This window comes from Peromyscus eremicus, chromosome 18 (genome assembly GCF_949786415.1).
Source record: "Peromyscus eremicus chromosome 18, PerEre_H2_v1, whole genome shotgun sequence".
Classification (NCBI taxonomy): domain Eukaryota; kingdom Metazoa; phylum Chordata; class Mammalia; order Rodentia; family Cricetidae; genus Peromyscus; species Peromyscus eremicus.
Window position 1 is genome coordinate 38,172,487 of NC_081434.1, and position 19,858 is coordinate 38,192,344.

Genomic DNA, 19,858 nt, shown 5'->3' on the forward strand with positions numbered 1-19,858 from the left:
CAGCTAGGAAAGGCAGGTCACCACCTTAGGGTAAAGGGACTCAGACGCTGCTGGTTTGTGGGGGAAACCAAGAAGATACCCAAGTAGGTATTAAGTTTAGAAAGATTGAGTTCAAGGAAAAGGGTTGATCTGGAGATAATATATTGAGAATTATGAGCAGATGAGCAGTATTTAAAGTCACCTGACAGAATGGAGTCTCCTAGAGAGACCAGAAAGTGAGACCTGCAGGGGCCGCTGCTGACCAGTGTTTAGAGAGAGGAAGTCGGGAACCAGCAAAGGAGGCCATGGAAGTCATTGGAAAGGAAACACGACATGGATCTGAACTTCCTAGTGTGTTAATTGTCTGTGGTTTCCCTCAAGAAATAACATCACCTCTTAGTTTAAAGAGCAGTGTCTCGGGGAGGGATAGTCAGCTGGATCAGAAAATTAGATATTTCTGAGCAGTCAATCCTGTGTTAGAATTAGACTTGGCCTTTGGCTTAAAGGAGACCTTACACCAGAAAGATACACAGAGACCATAATGAGTTGCTTTATTTAATCTGGACGGAAGTCTGATGATACGAGCTCTGGAGAAAGAAGAGTGGAACCTGTGAGTTCTCGCAGTAAGATGGAGACTGAAGGGGATGGGGAGGTGAGGCGGAGAGGGCGTGTCTGATGATGGTTTTGTTATTCAAAGTTGAAACAGCTTACTGAATATGGTTGTTACAAAAGATCAAGAAGGGCAGAGAAGCTAGGTGGTTAGCGCACATCTTTAATCCCAGCACCTGGAAACAGGAGCAGATGAGTTTCTGTGAGTTGGAGGCCAGCCTGGTCTACATATCAGGTTCCAGGTCAATTAAGGCTGCACAGTGAGAGCCTGTTTTTTAAAAAATGGGGACTACAGGGAGGAGAATAGGAACCAGGAAAGGGTACAGCATACAAACCATGCAACAGGTCAGCAGTGGGGAAATAATGTCCCCAGCCCAGGATTGTCTGTGGGATGGTTGTTTGTGGAATGAGAAAAGAGGTATCTGGCTTTTCTCTCACATCGTGTGTGTCTTCAAGGATGTGTCAGCTGATTGTAAGGTAGCAAGGGCCATGTTAGTGGACTGTGCACGTCCCTTTCATCTAAGACTAAAGACCTTCCTGTAAAGATACTAGGTGGTAAAGGGACAAAGAGGCCTTTAGTAGAAGGGGAGACTTAGACGCTCTAATAGAAACTAGTGCTCATGTTTAAGAATAGGTGGCATTTTTTGTTTTATGTGCTTTTGGTTACATTAAAAAAAAAAAAGCCTTAGCCTCTGACTGAAATGAAAGCTTTCCTTCTTGTCTCTTTTCCCTAGTAGTTTCATAATTGTAGGCCTTTTACCTTAAATGCACTTTTCTGTTGAGTCCTGTAAGTGGTGAGAGACATGGGTCTAGTTACATTCTTTTGCGTATGGTTATCCATTTGTCCTCTGCACCATTTATCTGGAAGATTGCGCTTTCTCCAGAGTTCTCAGTGTGTCAGTGAAAGGCCAGCCCTGGCTGTGGGCCAGCTTGTATGCTAATGCGATGCTGTTTTGATCAAGCAGCTTTTTAGTCTGTTAGGAAATTAGGTAATGTTTCTGACTTTACTTTTGCTTGCTATTGCTTTGACTATTTGAGATTGTAATGCTATGCTTTTGAAAGGACATTGGCAAAGTAGGAAAGAAATCCAGTCCTAATGCTCACATTAATCCTTTACTCTATAGTCCACTTTGACCAGCTGTGCTTCCAGAGACAGAGGCTGATTTCACTCCAGTCTAGAGTAGACATTTCAATTTTCGACAACGTAGTAATGGAGCAGACTGTCTTTTACAGTTAGTGATCGACTTGTCATTGAGAGAAATTAAAGGAAAGAGAATACTGGTGGAGGGGCTAGAGAGGTGGATCTTTGGTTAAGAGCACTGGCTACTCTTTTAAAGGACCAAGGTGCAATTCCTAGCACATATGGTGGTTCACAACCATCTGTAACATTAGCCAGGGGATCCAGCGCCCTCTTCTGACCTATGTTGGTACCAGGCACATGTCTGGTACACAGATACACATGCAGGCAAAGCACCCATCATATAGAATAAAATAATTTAAGAATGCTAGTACAAAGGCACCTTGACTAAGACACTGTATGTGTGTGCGCGTGCGCCTGTGTACTATGGATACTTTTCCAATGAAGTGTACTCCTCACTTGCGTTGTTATCACATGCTTCCTCTAACAGCAATGAGTATTATCCAGCTGATCTGCAAGTTGCTCCAACCCAGGATCTACGCAGAAAGGGCAGAGGAGCAGAGGCTGAGGAAGTGGAAGAGGAGCCTGCTGTGGGGGAAGATGAAGAGTTGGAGGAAGAGGCAGTGCCCGCAGATGAAGCCCCCCAGAAGAAGAAGACAAGAAGGGCCGCAGCCAAGTGAGTTCCCCATCCCCAGCCAATCAGGGAGCTATGGTTTTGGGGGGGCAGTGCAGGCCTCTGTGTCCGTGGGGAGCAGCTTCGTGAAAATGAACTCCTCCGATCATTATTGGCATGCCGTGGTGCATCTTCCTGGATTTTCCTGACAGTTTTGTCAGTCTTTGAGGGTTCTTCCTCCGAAACATGCTGGTGCCGGGCATTGAGAACTGGCTGTAGTGGTCTGTGACACCAAAGCTAGAGGAAGACAGGCCCAGATTACACACGGGACCTTTATTTGGGATCTGCTGGCCTCGGTGCTGCCCAGGACCACACTTCTGTCAGTATGCCCTGGTAAACGGGTGTTGCCATCCTGCCTCTCTCGGCCTCTTTCTTGAGTCTCTTGGCACCGTGGGGACTGCTGGTTTGTTTGGCAACAGTTACTGGCTAGTTTTTCCTGCTTCAGCACAGAATCTTAGGAGCCGAGGAACTTGGATGTGGCTCGTTTTTGTCATGGGTCCTTTTAAAGATGAGAGCATTGCAGCCTGGAGTGCTGAGTACCTTAGGTGTGGTTGTGTGCCAGGGTCGCAGGCACCAGAGTCTCTGGTCAGCACTTGCCTTCCCTTTGACTTAGCCCTGCTGGTTACTTTTTTCTTATGCTATGACACTTTCTAGTTCCCCTGGTTACTCATTTACTTAAATTGTTCCAAACTGTTTAAAAAAAAACCCTCTCTCAGAGGCTTTTTGAACTTACCCAAAGATTGTCTGGATTGAGGGTCTGATCCGCAAGGCTGGTGTTGCTCTTAAACTTCTAGATATTACTTGTTGTGTATTTCCACACTAGCCATTTATAAATTTATCCACTTGGTAATTGCAGCCAGTGCCCTTTGCTGAGTGTAAGACTGCAAAGCTGAACCGCTAACACCTGTAGTGTAGGGATAGATGTGTCAGATACTTCAATAGGGTTTACGGGAGCACTGGAAAGAATTACTCCCGTCTACTGCAAAGAGGGAGGCAGAGACTCAGAGAAGGCCTTCTGCAGAGGAAAGGATCCTTTGCTGCTGAGAGATGAAAGCTCCAGCCTTGGACAGGGAAAAGACCTATCAACCAATGGAAATGGTGTGCAAAGCATGGGCCCACAGCCGAGCTGCCTGAAACTCTAGTCTCTTCTCTTTCCATCAGCATAATCCCTAGCAAAAGATTAGTTCTAGGTATGTGTTTGCCGAATAAATGAATAAGCCATTTCTCCAGTCACATCTTGACCTTTCTCACCCCCAAGACCTTCACACGTGCTCTTGCCTCTGTCCAAATGCCCTGGCCTCACTTCTACCCACTGAGAGAATCTCTTCATACTTCAAGATGTACTCCAGCCATAGTTCCCTCACGGAAGTTTTCTTGTCTTTTAGAGTAGAAATTACCTTACATGATTCAGACTCTCATAACCGATTGATTATACTTGTGGAATGGAATCCCTGCTTGCTTTGGATATTAGCTCTTTACAGCTCTTATGAAAATCAGAAATTCCCTCCGGGCTGCAAGTGGTATTCTCACTAATAACTGCCTGCCTCCCTGCACTTTGAGGTGTTCTAAAGAAACTTACGTAAAATACTAAACATGAAGATGTGCTGGGCTTAGCGGGTAGAGTGCTTGCCTAGAGTACATGTGGCCCTGGGTTCAGGCGGCACTTCATCTGCCAGGCCTGGCAGTACACAGCTGTAATCTTAACTTGGGAGTGGAGGTGGGAGGGTCAGAAGTTGAAAGTTATCCTCATCTGCATAGTTCAGGGGCAATCTAGATAGGTGGGTGGGTGGATGGATAGAAGGAAGGAAGGAAGAAAGGAAGGAAGGAAGGAAGGAAGGAAGGAAGGAAGGAAGGAAGGAAGGAAGGAAGGACGGAGAAATTCTATGAGGGTTAGGTCTCCGTTGTAATTCATATACCACCTATATCCAAACCTAGAATATTGCTACCACATACCATCATTTAAAATGTGAATTAAGGGGGTGGAGAGATGGCTCAGTGGTTAAGAACACTGACTACTCTTCCAAAGGACCTGGGCTCAATTCCCAGCACCCACATGGCAACTCACAACTGTCTGTAGCTCCAGTTCCAGAGAACCCGACACCCATGGTAAAACATCAATGCACATAATATTAAAAATAAATAAATTTAAAATGTGAATTAATTGTTCTGAATGTGTGGCACACACCCACATCTTTAATCTTAGCACTCAGGAGGCAGAAACAAGCAGATCTCTCAGTTCAAAGATAGCCTGATCTACATAGCAAGTTCCAGGTGAGCAGAGCTACATAGTGAGATCATGAGACCCTTGGGAGAGGGTTGAGGGGAGTGAGTGAATGACCTTGGTGCTGTCTCAGTATATGCATAGCCCAGTTTTATAATCTTTCTTCCTAGGGCCCATGTGTTAACTGGGAAATCAGATGGGCAAATGAGGTACACACATACTTCTCAGTCTGTTGTAGTAGATGGTGTCGTTTGCTCTGGACAGCCCTGTCTTCTTGTTAACTTTTAATCACAGAGCATCACTGCTTTTTCTGGTCAGTCGTATAAGCAAGAGCCATTGTCACCTAAACTTGGACCTCTGTTGCATGCCATCAAGTGTTTGTGTTCTCTCGAGTGAGAGGAAGAGTGGATCCTGCCACTTCTTGCCTGCCCTTTGGAACCTAGCAAAGGAATAAGTCCCCAGGTCACCTGTACTCACATTTTGAGAGCAATCTTTTAACCACCTTCTTTCCAGTTTTGGTTTAGCTTAAGCCTTTCTAAGCATATCTTGAAGGTTTTTCTAGTGTGGAAAGCCTGCCCAAGATTCAAAGTTTCCAGAAGATAATTTCCTAATCATTAAAATTTGCTTGGGTAATTAACAGCAGACTTATGGGAGCAGGGGGGGCAGGGAGGGGGGTTTGGAATACTTGTCAAAGAATAAAATTGTGCACAATGCTCTTTGAAGATGATCCTTATTGTTTACTACTACAATAACCTCTTATTTTGTTTAGGCAGTTAATTGCTCATTTGCAAGTCTTCTCTAAGTTTTCAAACCCACGGGCCTTGTATCTAGAATCCAAATTATATGAACTATATCTTCAGGTAAGTCAAATAAATCCTCGGTGCTTTAATCCTTGCAAACTTTCCTCTCATTTTTTTTTTACCAGAGTAACTTAGGTTTTTGGTAACCGTGGATGGGGTCCATTTCTACATTTAAGTGCTGTTTTTGTTAGTAGGCATACTTTTAAAAATCATCTTAATGTACCATTTTAGATTGCACTAATTGAGTTAACTTTAAAGTCAACTTCAGTACAGAGTGACTAACACTGAGCAGCTGGATTAGAAGTAAGGACAGTGAAATCATGTTATATCAGAGGAAAGGCTGCCTTTGCTGCTTGACTTCAGCCATGGTGGGGACTTGGGCTTCTGCGTCGGTTAGATGGAATGAGAACAGATAGGTGAAGTGCTGTAATTAGAATGTATATCCCCAACCCCCGAAAAGATGACAGAAATGCAATTGGGTTGTCGTTCTAAACCCACTGGGGAAATGAAGTTTTCTCATATGTGAGTGGTCTTGGTGGAACTTGATCTGTTCAGCAGACTTTGTCCATATTCTGCACATAATTCACATAGACCTTATTAGAAAGACTGAGCTCAGAAGTCTCCTGCCACAGGTAACAGTGGGACCACAGCCAAGTCCTCTGACAGCTGACTGACCATTAACTTTATAGTATAGGGTGTCCTTGTCACAAGACCAGCCCAGTTGGTTAAAATCCAGGTCACCCACAGTATTCAGGTCAGAGTTTCATTTCCTTTTCTTTCTTTTTTTCCGCCTAGGTAGAGTCTTGTTATTTGGTTTTTTAAACAAGTTTCTATCTCATGGTTTGTGTATATATTACCTCATTAAATTATTCTGTAAAACTTCTTTTCTAGTTACTGCTACACCAAGATCAAACCGTGCAAAAAATAGCCTTGGATTGCATAATGACCTACAAACACCCTCATGTCCTCCCTTACAGGTGAGCTATGTAGGCATAAGAAACGTTACTTCCTTTTACCTAGAGTCACTTCTGAAATAATGTCTTAAAGGCCTGAGAAATTTTCCTCTTCCAAAGTAATCATAACCATTTCCAGGGAAGAAATGAAAATCAGTAGTGTATTTGTTGAATTATTCTCTGTAGATAACAAAGTGGAAAAGAGATTTTTAAAATATGTCTTGGAAAGTGGTAACATTTCTCTGTTAATGTAATTCCATAAAACTTTTGTGATTACCTAGGGAATGGGAATGCCTAAGGAGTAAAGCTTTTGTGTCATGTGCTTTTAAGCATGGGGTTATGGAGCATCTCTAGTCCCTTCTAACCCATTTACCTCTTGAAATTTGAAGATGTTTTTGTGAGGATGGCCTACTGGGTGTGAGCCTCATGAACTCCTCAGTGTGTTACTTTATTTAGTTGTACCTGCAAATATTGCTCTTGCCATCTTTGGAAAGTGCTGTGGACTAACGATTGTGTGACTCTGTTTAAAGGGAGAACTTACAGAGGCTGCTGGAGGACAGGAGCTTTAAAGAAGAGATCGTGCATTTCAGCATTTCAGAAGACAACACCATAGTGAAAACTGCACACCGGGCAGATTTGTTTCCAATTCTGATGAGGTATTTATACTCTTTAAAAATGTGAATCAAAACAGTTCTAAGCTGGGCGGTGGTAGTGCACACCAGCACTTGGGAGGCAGAGGCAGGCAGATTCTCTCTGACCAGGCCAGCCTGGTCTACAGAACAAGTTCCAGGACAGCCAGGGCTACACAGAGAAACCCTGTCTTGAAAAACAAAAATAAAAAAACAAACTAAACAAACAAACAAAGAACAGTTTTAATACAGTCATGTGAGTCTTTTCCTTTTTTTTTCTTTAAATGGGATCTCATGTAGCCCAGGCTGACCTCGAACTTGCTGTGTAGCTGAGGATGGCCTTGAGCTCCCGCTGGGACTGCAGACATGCATCACCATGCTCAGTTTCAGCAGTACTGGAGATGACACATAGGGCTTGTGTGTGCTGGGCAAGCACTCCGCCTGCTGAGCCGTACTTGCAGTCCTGCTTTTTCTCTTCTTTAGTTGGCTCTTTTGGACAGTGGCAGCAAACTGCACTAGTCACTCGTCATGGACACATAGTTGGAGAACGAGGTGAAAACAAAGGACTCTGTCAGTGTCCTTCGAATGCTCTGGCTGTGGCTCTGTTTACTGTTTTAGGTGCTGAATTAGACATATCATGAGATACTCCTGCTGCACACTGCTTATCTCGGGGATGACAGCTGTACCAGATGCCTCCCCCCACACACCCCCAGTGCAACACCATTTTTATTTGAAAGCCTAAATAATGAAGCATCATTCTTTTTATACTTGGTATTTCACAAGAATTTTCTTAAACACAAATGCCGTAAGTTTGACAAATCAAAGAAAACAAATGACAGAATTGGTTTCAAATTACTAAATTTTAACAATCAAATGAAAATTAGAATTTTGGAAAACTTCTATCTGTTCCTGTGAACTTATAACTTCCCAGTAACCTGAAAACATGTCTGATGAGGTGGGTAACGGTATTTTGAAAAGTTGGTTAGTATGCCTCTTCTTCTGGTTGACAGTGGGATGTGTCAGCCTATGATATTTCTGCGTGACTTGGTCAGCCATTATTTCCCAAGTAACGGATGGATGTCACAAAATCAGCGTGTACAAAGCTCAAGAGGAATAGATTTTAGTAAACAGTTTATAGAGTCTGTTAATAGATTTTCATATTCCATGTTGCAGCCAATTGTCATTTGTTTAGTATCAAAACGGAGTAGACACAATTATTGTAACATGGAGGGCTTTTCTTCCACTCCAGTGGGTTAGATGCAGAAGCAATGTGAACATCTGGTCATCATTTGTTAAACCAGTCAGAAAATAAAACAGAGCCTTCAGTCTCACGAGTATTGAGATATAATTATTTTTTCATTAAAAAGTTACTTATATTAACATGTAATAAACATGTTTTGCTTAAGTGAATTCAGAAAACAATATTTTAAAAATTGGTCTATTTTAATTTCTAAAAATCATAACTACCATAGGTAAACTCACACGAAAGTTCTTTAGGCCTCTAATAGTTTAAAGGTGTCTTAATATTTTTTTAAACCATATATTCAAGTTTTGAGTGTTGTCAGTAAATTTTATTATACTACAAAGAAGCAGTTAGCTGGGTTGCATGCCTTTTATCCCAGCACTCAGGAAAGAAGAGGATGCTGATGTCTGAGTTACAAGCCAGCCTGGTCTATGTAGCAAGTTCCAGGCCAGACAGAGCTACATAGTGAGACCTTACCCCAAACAAACAAAATAGCTTTTATTAAATATCTAAAGGCTTATGAGAGATGGATGTTGAATACTGTTACTAAGCATGTATTAAAATGGTCATGCTAACTTTTTATCCCCATACATGTACTGATTGCTCTTTGCTGCATTTCCTGGGGTGATCCTTACTCAATTTGAAAGCATCAGTTGATACTTCACATCAGTTGATGTGAAGGCTGAGAGATGGCTCCGTGGCTAAGAACATGTGGTGCTCTTGCAGAGGACGCTCTTCAGTTACCAGATGTTCACAACTGTTAGGTGTTTGCAACTGTCTGTAACTTCTGACCTCTGGCCACCAGGCACACATGTGGTGCACATATTTGCAAGGAAAACACACATATAAAATAAATGATAATCTTTTAAAAATAAGAGAGAAGTGTATTTGAGTCTAGTGTGGTTCTGCATGCATGTGATCCTAGAAGCCGGGTTCGAGGCCAGTGTCAGCAGTACAAGGAAGGGAGAGGGGACAAATGCCATGTTTTATGTTTGTGGGTTAGTCTAGTGTATGGGTTTATTGGGAGGGAGGGGAATGGGAAATGGTGGTTTGTGTTTAGAAGCAAAATTCCTGTTGGTTTTCATTTTTACTCTTTAACTCATCCATGTATTACTTCTCTCACTTTCCATAAAGGAAAAAAATACTTTTCCCTTTTCTCTCTCTGCTGTGAAACTGTAGCATAGGAATTATGTTTTTCCTTAAAGGCTTTTAAAAATTTGCATATAAAACTAGATAAGTTCCATGTGATTTTTGTTCTGTTTATTTTGTTTGTTTGATTTGAGATAGGGTCTCTGGCCGGCCTAGGATATATTTTTTCTTTCTAAATACCTTTTGCTGGTTTATATGGTTTTTTTTTTTCCTTATAGACCCTTAATTCACTTCCTTTTAGCATCTATATTATTGTTTTCATTTATCCTTGGTTTAACTTACCCTTGACTTGCCTGTTTTATTGCTTTTTTCCCTCTGTCATAAGGTGAATTACCTTCGAGCCTCTTTATTTTCTGTTTCCTGCTTCCTGCTGGCCTTGTCTCATTGTTTTCCGTGGTCCCTGTTTTCCTTTCCTCCTCACTTTATAATACAGCCCTTGAAGTCTTTGGATTAGCTCCTTAAGCCTGTAGCAGACAGAGCAGGCAGCTAGTGATACGTGTAACATGCATATGGATAATGCTGTTTTGACGTTTCAGAATTTTGTATGGGCGGATGAAGAATAAGACAGGGAGTAAAACCCAGGGGAAATCCGCTTCCGGCACCCGCATGGCCATTGTCCTGCGGTTCCTCGCTGGGACCGAACCTGGAGAGATCCACTTGTTCTTAGACCTGCTGTCTGAACCTGTGAAGCACTTCAAAAACGGTAGCTACCCACTGCCTCTCTGACCAGTGCACACTCTGTGGTGACCCTTGACGTTCCAGGGCAGAAGGCTTCCTAATGGGGCTCCTTCCCACCTCACTGATGTCTGTTTGCTGGAATGCAGTCCACTGTAAACTGCTGATCTCAGTTGACCCCGGGTTGTCAGTACCTTGTATTAGAAGACTGCTTAGAAACTGTGCATTTTGTTGGTGTGCATTTCTACCAATGAAAAATGTCCAATACTACTCCTTATACAAAAAACGTGCCAGACTATAGTCTACATAACGAGTTCCAGGTCAGCCAGGGCTACATACTGAGACTGTATTTTAGAATACACACACACACACACACACACACACACACACACACACACACACACGAGAGAGAGAGAGAGAGAGAGAGAGAGAGAGAGAGAGAGAGAGAGAGAGAGAGAGAGAGATATTAAGAACAAGTTGCAGGAATTAACTGGAATTCTTGCTGTTTAGTCATGTATTTATTCACAGAATCATTTACCTGTTGAGCAGTGAGCAGCAGCTTGTCCGTCTTTCCTGTGGCCCAGATGCTGGGCTCAGTTGAAGAGCTGTGGAGAAGTGTAATAGTGCAGGCTAAGGTCGGTGCTCTCTTCTGTCATGGCGTGTGGTTTGTCATGATGATCACTGCCATGACTAGATGTGTGGAGCACTTACTCCGCACGAAACGTTATAAAAGCCCTTCGCACAAACACAGGGATTCCCATGTAATTGCCCATTTTACAGATGAGAAAACTGGTAGAGGTAGGATTTGAACTCAGACCTTTCAGATTATAAAATCCTTTGTTCTAGTTCCAAAATAGATTGGCTTTAGCCCAACATAAATATTCATTTTGTAGTACAGTTTGTTTTGTTCCAGATTGATTTCCATCTAGTATATTCTTGTCCTTTACAGGAGAGGCACTAGTGAGTACTAAGGTTTTGTTGGGTGGGTGGGTACAAACAATACAGTTACAGGTGCTGTAGTTAAATGTGTGCATCAGTAAGTTCATCATCCGATTTCAGATGGCTATGCAAAGCTTAAGCAGTACCCAGTTCAGATCTTTTTAGCAAGTTCTACAATCAGTATTGTAGCAGTTGTTTATAGAGTCGTTTTTATTTATTAACCTGAAATTATATGAGAAAGAGGACTTTTTATTCTTAGTCTTCTAGCAGTTTCATGACTCTGCCAAACTCAGGATAGCTCAGTAAGTCCAGTGTTCAGGAATGGTATTTTTATTAAATTGGGTGAGCCAAGTGGTGGTGCATACCTTTAGTTCCAGCACTTGGGAAGCAGAGGCAGGTGGATCTCTGATAGTTTGAGGCCAGCCTGGGCTACAGAGTGAGTTCCAGGACAGCCAGAGCTACATAATAGAGAGACTCTATCTCAAAAAAGAAAATAATAATAAAATAAAATTGAGTGAGATTTACACTTAAGAGTCAGCCCTCCAACTGCCACCTTCTTATCTTTCTTTATCCCTCAGTTTCCCTATCTGAAATGTGAATAGCAAACCCAACTTAATCAGCTCACTGAGCATTTTGTAAAAATTGGGAGATGATATATGAGAAAAGTGCATTGACACCTGTAAATAACACAGCACTGGGAAAGCTGCATTATTTAGGGAGATGGGAAGCACACGGTGATCCCAACAGACTAGCACTTCTCTGAACACCACATCCTCTCTCTCTGACTAGGGGAGTGCCATTCTGCAGTCATTCAGGCAGTAGAGGACTTGGATTTGTCTAAGGTTCTTCCCGTGGGTCGTCAGCATGGCATCTTAAATAGCATGGAGGTTGTATTGAAGAACATCAGTCATCTAATCAGCGAGTACCTTCCAAAGATTCTGCAGATCTTGCTGTGTATGACAGCGACCGTCTCACACATCCTCGACCAGCGAGAGAAGGTGAGAGCCTCAGAGATGCTTTCTTCTCAACTGAAAGAGTGTTTTTCTTGGGAACTGGGTTGTCATCTGATCACTAGTGGCTTTCAAGGTTAAACCTCCGTCTGTATCCCTTGTTATGTTGAGAGTCGCATAGACTTTCGGAAATACATGCTGAAGCCAGTGCGGTCAGTGTTCTGAGGAAGTAAGCCGTGTGATGAGCAGGACTGGTTAGTTAGCTGGCCGAATGCCGGAAGGGGAGCCTGTAGATTTTTCTCTGAATTGTATTCCAGACCTGTTCTGTTGCAATAGGAACATGGCCATGAGCTTACGTTCAGGAACCTAAGGGAATAGTTTGTACATTAGATGCACAGAAGGCTCCTGAGAGCAATTGGATTTGAAGTAAAGACCCAGGCTCCGATTCTGTCTTTTGAACTCTGGCAAATGGGCAAAAATTTCAGTTTGTCAAGAAATTGTCTCTGGGGCTTAGAGAGTTGGCTCAGCAGTTAAGAGCATGGGTTGTTCTTCCAGAGGACCTGGGTTCAATTCCTAGCACCCTCGTGGCAGCTCACAGCTATCTATAACTTCAACTCCAGGGGATCCAACAGTCTCTTGCAGATATGTGTGCAGGCAGAACACCAACGCATATGAAAAGTAAATTTTGAAAAAAGAAAAGAAATTGTCTCTGTTGATTCATAACACACCCAGTGAACTGCCGTTCGAATGCAGTCTTAAGTACAAGTTGTTTACTTTTTAAGATAGACATCTGCAGTGTGTTCTAAGAAGAGACAAGGCAGAGTGTCGAGAGAGTGTCCCAGTGAGTGGAAGTGCCCAGTAAGTGAGGTTGGTGATAGGACGTGTGTTTGTTTGAAAGGATGGAAACTTCCTTCCTCCTGGGAGATTCCTGACGAACCGTAAGCAGGGGAGTGATAAAGATGCAGCTTCATTCCAGGTGTGGTGGGCACACCAGTAGCTACGATTTGCTGAAGGAAGCAGAGGCAAGAGGATCATGAGTTTGAGGCCAGCCTGGGCTACACGTTAAAAAAAAAAAAAAAAAAAAAAAAAAAGATGCTGTTTTATCTAGGTGTGCTGGCACACACCATTAATACCAGCACTCTGGAAGCAGAGGCAGGTTGATCTCTGTTGAGTTGAGGCCAGCCTAGTCTACATAGTGCGATCCAGGACAGCCAGTGGCTACATAGTGAGACCTGTCTCAAAAAAAAAAACAAAACAGAAAAATATTGCTTTGGTTGCTTTGTAGGAAAGAGGCTTGGAGAAGCCAAAAAATGTCTTGGGAAATTCTCTGTTATGTGCAAGCTTAAAGGTGAATATAAGCGTTTCCTTTGGTGCTTCAGAGCAAACCGAAGTCAGTGTCTCCACTGGTGTTAAATCACGAAGGTGACAAGTTTCATAAAGAGGTGTCCTTTGGACTTTTGATTAACTAAGAAGTTACTCAGTAATGGGCCTTGCTCCCAAGCCAACATTTGGTAACTCAGAGGATCATTTGTGCAATTTCATGGTTCATTAGTTCCAGAGGTGTTAGGCTTGCTCACGGATGTGGAGCCTCTTGCTCTTTTACACAGGTCCAAGGAGTTCCTCTAAGAGGCATAATGAATCACGCCATGGTGATTTTGTCCTAATATGTGTTTGAGCTCAGTTACACACTTGCTCTTTATGACTCTGATAGCCTTTGGGGTGTTGGCCGTCATGAGTGTGTGTTGTTAAGGCAGTAAATGGTTTTGTGGTGTTTGTACATTAAAGCAGTGGCTGTGTATAAATATACATAAAGTCTACAAAGGCTTATTTTCCGGGTTTTCCTCTGGCTTGGTCAACAATCCTGGAGTAAACTGGACAGCTGGCACTATAGTTGTAGAAATGGTAGCGTGTGCCTGTCCTGCCCGTGGGGAGAAGCGGGATGGAGAATGGTGGGGCCTCTTATTTGAGGTCCTGTTTCCTAACGCTGGTTTGTCATTTGCTCCAGACCATCACAATGTCTTGTGATCTTTTCTGTCTTCTACAAACCTGACTCCAGGGACAGCCCAGATGCTCCCAGTGGACTGCTTGTCACTGTGTCACCTTCTTGTGTTTGCATGATTGCCTCTACCTTGACTAAGGAGGTTATCAGATAAAGGCGGGTGGGGTGAGATCCGGGCTTCCTTGAGCTCATGTGGCAGATGAGGAGCATCCTTGTTCATAGGCGCTTGAATTTAAAAGGAGCGATTTCAGATTTGGACCTCTCTGTCGGTCAGAGTGTTGGCTTTTCATGGCAAGGAACTTCCCTCGTGGTTTTATTCATTGTGTCCTGGACATAGAGTTGACATTCACTGCATAAGAGGGTTTCCCTTGTTGCCCTACATTTCAGGATGGTTTTTAGGTGAAGCTGTAGGAAAATAAGGCCGTATATATAAATGCTAACACCCCCAATATATTGATCAGGTAGAAAGGTGGTGAGGGTTTGAGTCATCTCTGATCTGATGGGTTTAACATTATTTGCTTGGAGAGCATCACTCCAAAGCCCTTGGCTCTCCTCTCTGGAGCTAAACCCATTCATTCTTTAATATCAGTGGGAATTCTGCATAATGTTTGTCATTCCCAGGTTTATAAAATCCCCCACATACTGAACTTTTCAGAATTGTCAGTCCCTCATGTAAATACGGACTATGGCTATAATGCCATTGATGGAGACTCAATAAATAAGTCTGCTTTGAGCCTGAACATATGGCCTGCATTGTTACAGTTTCACACCATGTAGAGAAGGAGATGTGATGTTTGTTTAGCGTTTGCTGTGACTCTCCAGCCTCTGTGCCTCCAAGCAGACACAATTGCTTTATGCATGCATATAAGTGTTTTCACTGTATGTCTGTGCATGCAGTGCCCTTGAAGGCCAGAAGAGGGCATCATATCCCGGGGAACTGGAGTTGTGAGCTGCCATGTGGGTGCTGGGAACTGAGCCTGGGTCCTCCACAAGAGCAGCCAGTGCTGTTAAACACTGAGCACCTCGCCAGCCCTGAGTCTTTTTCCCCTGCCACATGAGCAAGAGTGCCTCTAAGGAATCGTGTGTGTGTGTGTGTGTGTGTGTGTGTGTGTGTGTGTGTGTGTGTGTGTGTGTCTGTGTGTCTATCTGAAAAAGACCTTTGTTTGCAGATACAGCTACGGTTTATTAACCCACTGAAAAATTTAAGACGTCTGGGAATCAAAATGGTGAGCGATATCTTTTTGGATTGGGAATCCTATCAGTTCAGAGCAGAAGAAATCGATGCTGTGTTTCATGGTGCAGTCTGGCCCCAGGTAAACCTTGATTTGATTTCTACCTCCTACCTGACGACTTCTACTTCTTAATTCTTAATTCACCAGCATAACCCACCACCCAGACATGGATGCAGTCTGTTCTTTTTTCTTGCATCAAGACTCTTTATTTCTGCAAGTTGATAGAACATTTAGACCTAAAGATCAAAAGTCAGTTTTTAAATGTCGTGACATTTATACTGAAGGTTCACTTGACTGTGACTGTATGCCTTAAAGAAATGGGATCTGACTTCCATAGCACTGTGTACTAACAAACACAGGGGAGGTGCATGTGTTTCCCAGCATTGCTTTCCTGATTTCTCTGCTGGTGACCATTGTTATGGTAACTGGTGTAGTTAGCTAAGAAGACTGTGAGGGACATGGTCCTGAGAACAGTTTCTGGCTGTGTAAACTCAGTCATTTCTGACCATTGAACCCCAAGCAGCTGCTCCCGGTATCTAGATGCTCCGTGCACCACTGCTTCCATTTTCTGCTGGCATCCTGGCTGCCCTTCTCTTTGCCTGCTTCTGCCCTTTCTGCGTGCTCTCTGCCCTGGTCTGTCCATCCTCCCCTGGGGTGCTTCTTCTGTTTAGTGGCTGCTTTTGTTTCTCCTCTAAGTCTCTGTTTTATACTGCCTTTATTTGGTCTCCTAGATCTGCAGGCTTGGATCTGAGAGTCAATATTCACCTACTCCTCTGCTGAAGCTAATTAGTATCTGGAGCAGAAATGCAAGGTAAGACTTTCCTTCCTTTGAAAAAGAGCAGTGTTTTAGTCTAGTCAGAATTGGTCTAAGGCCGTCTGCTGTGTAGGGAGTTACTTAAGTACAGTCAAAACAGATAAAGCATTTGAATAAAAACATGGGAAGAACTCAAAATACATAATTTAAGAAAACTAATGGACCGAAACAATGTGCGTGATGTATCCCAAGAAAAATGTTCATAGATATATTTGTCTATGAATATGAAATAAAACAAAAATACCTAGGATATGTGAGAAACTTTAAAAAATAAATATATAAATTTTACATGTTTGTGAAGTATATTATGTACATTGTATAGTGTAAAAATCAGGATGAACATACGTCCTCAAATATTTTTCTTTCCTGTAAAAACATTCAGTATCCTTTCTTCCATCCTTTAGAAATGTGCAGTGCCTTAGCCTTGCCTGTTGTCACCCTACAGTGCAGTAGAGTCCAAAGCTCAGCGGTCCCTGCTGCCCAGTGTTTCTCTGCCCCTCCTCTGCCCTGCCCTTCCTGGCCTCTAGTAACTACTATTTCGCTCTCAGCCTCTACATCACCAGCCCTTCTGGACTCCTTGTGAGAGTGAGATCTTAGCCGGGAAGGGAGGCGTCATACGTCCTTTGTAATATTTGAGTCATTCACAACAAAAATGGTAAAATTACACCTTGCAATGTGATATAAATGAAAATTGTATATAAAGTCCAAAGCGATGCCCAGGCGTGGCAGTCGATGGGTACCTTCCTCCACTGTGTGACAATTCATCAGTCATTCGATCTGACCTGGCCAAGGGAGAGGACTGTAGATCGTGTAAGGAGTGGCATTGTCACATAACTTACTATGTTTTGGCCTGCTCTCCCAAAAATAAATGCTCATTTATTTGTTCATTGATAGTCGATTGTATCTGTTTCCCAGTTCTTATTTGCAATGGAGAATTAAACCTCCTGTCTAAATAAACATGCAGCTTCTGTGTCAGAGGATGCTTTGACATTGATCTGGTGGCACATTTACATGGCATTGGTTTTTACAAAACTGGGACCATATTGGATAACCAGTTTTTCATTTTGTTTTTCATCGTTTACAATTATGGCATGAGTATTTTCTTATTGTTAAATAGATTTCCCTAAAACCCAGAAACATCGTTTCTTCGCCTGTTTGTTGGCAGGAGAAGGCCTCACTTCACTTATTTCCGCATTTGATATGGCGATTTTGTGTCTTACTCTTGAGCAGCATAAGCAGTGTTCTGTAGTCGTATTTAAGACAAGTTCTGTAGTGGAACTTATTCCCACTACATTTTGTATATAAGGATTTCCACATATACAAACAGGCCACTCAAGGCTTTAGTCCAGGAAGGTGCCACAGTGCAGCTTGGTCTTACTTTATTTGGTTCCTTAGTCAAGGCACATCCACATTGGACATCACTTCACGAATCCTGAAATTTCTTCCTCTTTCTTTGCTGAGAAGTAGACGCTGGGCTGGAGAGGTAGCTCAGCAGTTACAAGCACTTGCTGCTCTTTCAGAGGACCTAGGCTTGCTTCCCAGAATGCTCGTCCAGCGCTGCAACTCCAGCTCTTCCCTTTCCTGTGTAGTACTCACCTGAGAAGTATTTCCAGGAGGCCTGACTGACTGTAGAATCCCAGTAAACACGGACACACATAGAAAGCTGTATGTGAAAGAGTTAATGAATAAACGTGTCAAACACTACTTCATGAGGATGGTACTCTTTTCGAGGGCAGAGTAACTAGCGTTAGCGTAGACCTAGTGCCAGCGGTGTGGTTCATCGGGCAAAGGCACAGACAGGGCCTGAGTTTGATCCCTTAGAGCCACAAGGATAGTGGAATGAGAGAACTGGTTCCAACAAGCTGCCCTCTGGATTTCCACGTGTACTGCTCAGTAGCATACACTCACTCACACACATGTGCACACACAAAAATAAATCAATGTAAAAAAAATGTAAAGTAAAGCTGCCACTTACATAGTATCAGTCAGATGTTAAAATTGATTTTTCCATCTATAGAAAAGTTTAACAGTTGGCTTTTGCATTGATACAGTTAGAGCTGAGCTGTATCACTATCCTTAATCTTACAAGGAAGAGTACATTGTCTCAAAATTCGGGGAACTCAAGCCAGCTAACACTTGTTTGCTGTCTGGTTGTACAAACTAAACATTACTGTGGATGGAGACATGTAATTTTAAAAGTAATGATGAGCGAGGACAGGCACTGTGGTCTGGGAGCCGTGACACTGACTCAGCTGCGCTGGTCACCACATCCACCCATGTCCCCATGGTACTCATCTCTGCCGTTGAGCTTTGTCGGCCCTGCCCGTCTCTGCCGTCACTCCTGGCTTGTACTCTCTAGTTATCTACCTAAAATATCAGGGCAGAGACCGGTTCTCCTTCCTGGTGTGTCTCCCTCCACAGTTCTCCTCCTAACACAGGGTACTTGGTACTCCTTGCCTGTCCAGAGGGTGGTTGAAGTTTCTGGTTAAGCCACGCCCTTCGGCATGGGCATGGGCATTGCACCGTGGGTCTCGGATCCTCCGCTTGTTCACTGTAAGACAGACGTAACAGAGCCTAAGTAGGGCTGGGAGATGGATCAGTGAAGTTCCTGCCGGGCAAGGTGAGAGCCAGAGTTCTGTTTGCAGGACCGTGTAAAGGCAGGCAGATGTGTGGACGCTCACTGCACCTGGCCTAGCCCACTTAGCAAACATCATGCCAGTGAGAATCTGTTTCCAAACAAAAGTGGAAGAAGATACTGCAGTTGTCCTCCGACCTCCACATGCTCCCTCCCGCACATGTGAACACGCACGTTAGCACAGGCAGAAATAACAGACGTACCTGACATAATAGACATGACAGAATAACTGCTTACGATGATGATATGTGTGTGAAGGGTTGAAGCCTGTCCATACTGTGTCAGATATTAATTGGACCAAAAGGTACAGAAACAGAACTCCTTAGAACTTCTGTTAGTTTGCTGGTGCCAAGTATTTGAACTCTTTCCAATGATAAAGTTAATCTACCCATGGTATTTTTCTTAAAAAGTATTTGATATGTTTCTACACGGAGGAATATTCTACTTCTTCCTGGGTGCTTTATTATTAGGATGGCTTTGTCCTCTCCAAGTGATCATAATTCTCTGAGTTCTATATATCCACATACATAATACAACACTATGTTGTCGTCCATAGATCTCTATAGAAGTTTGTAGACATTGCATTTTGGAAACCTTATCACTGAAAACCGAACCTTCCTGGGCTCGTTAGAAAGGGCTCGAGACTGGAAGTCCAGCAGTGACTGGAGTCTCAGCTCTGCTGTTTCATAGGCTAGCTCAGTGGCTTTAGCAGGTCTGCCCTTCCTCATCTGTGATGTGAAATAGCGGTACCTCATAGAGATGGCATGAGACTCTATATGTAATAGAATGTTTATAGAGTGCTTAGAATGAGCCATTGGGTTCTAGATTTTAAAGTAATTTCTCTTCCTATACACATACACCTGTTAAAGTCAACGCAGAAACTCTTATGGAATGTTTTAGACATAAAGATACTGAGAAACAAGGTAATTGTTACAATGTCTTTCTCCTTGCAGATACTTCCCTCTTCTGGCTAAACAGAAACCTGGACACCCAGAATGTGATATCCTGACCAATGTCTTTGCAGTTCTTTCGGCAAAGAATCTGTCCGATGCCACAGCTAGCATTATAATGGACATAGTCGATGATCTTCTCAACCTTCCAGATTTTGAGCCCACAGAAACAGTGCCGAGCTTGCCGGTTACTGGCTGTGTGTACACCGAGGTGGCAGACAACACAGGTGTGTGCAGAGAGGGTGGTTCACAGACTTCAAAGTAGCTGTC

At 43.1% G+C, this 19,858-nt stretch overlaps 1 protein-coding gene across 1 annotated transcript in view; it reads left to right on the top strand.

The window, feature by feature from the left end:
- The window catches only part of Utp20 (UTP20 small subunit processome component), an 86,937-nt gene that overhangs the window by 34,673 nt on the left and 32,406 nt on the right, over window positions 1-19,858 (top strand). Inside the window, exons 22-30 of the mRNA XM_059245117.1 lie at window positions 2,217-2,402; window positions 5,390-5,480; window positions 6,312-6,397; window positions 6,904-7,029; window positions 9,931-10,097; window positions 11,798-12,006; window positions 15,127-15,270; window positions 15,921-16,000; window positions 19,592-19,815. Coding sequence (XP_059101100.1) covers window positions 2,217-2,402; window positions 5,390-5,480; window positions 6,312-6,397; window positions 6,904-7,029; window positions 9,931-10,097; window positions 11,798-12,006; window positions 15,127-15,270; window positions 15,921-16,000; window positions 19,592-19,815 — 1,313 coding nt within the window. The remainder of the gene's footprint in view (window positions 1-2,216; window positions 2,403-5,389; window positions 5,481-6,311; window positions 6,398-6,903; window positions 7,030-9,930; window positions 10,098-11,797; window positions 12,007-15,126; window positions 15,271-15,920; window positions 16,001-19,591; window positions 19,816-19,858) is intronic.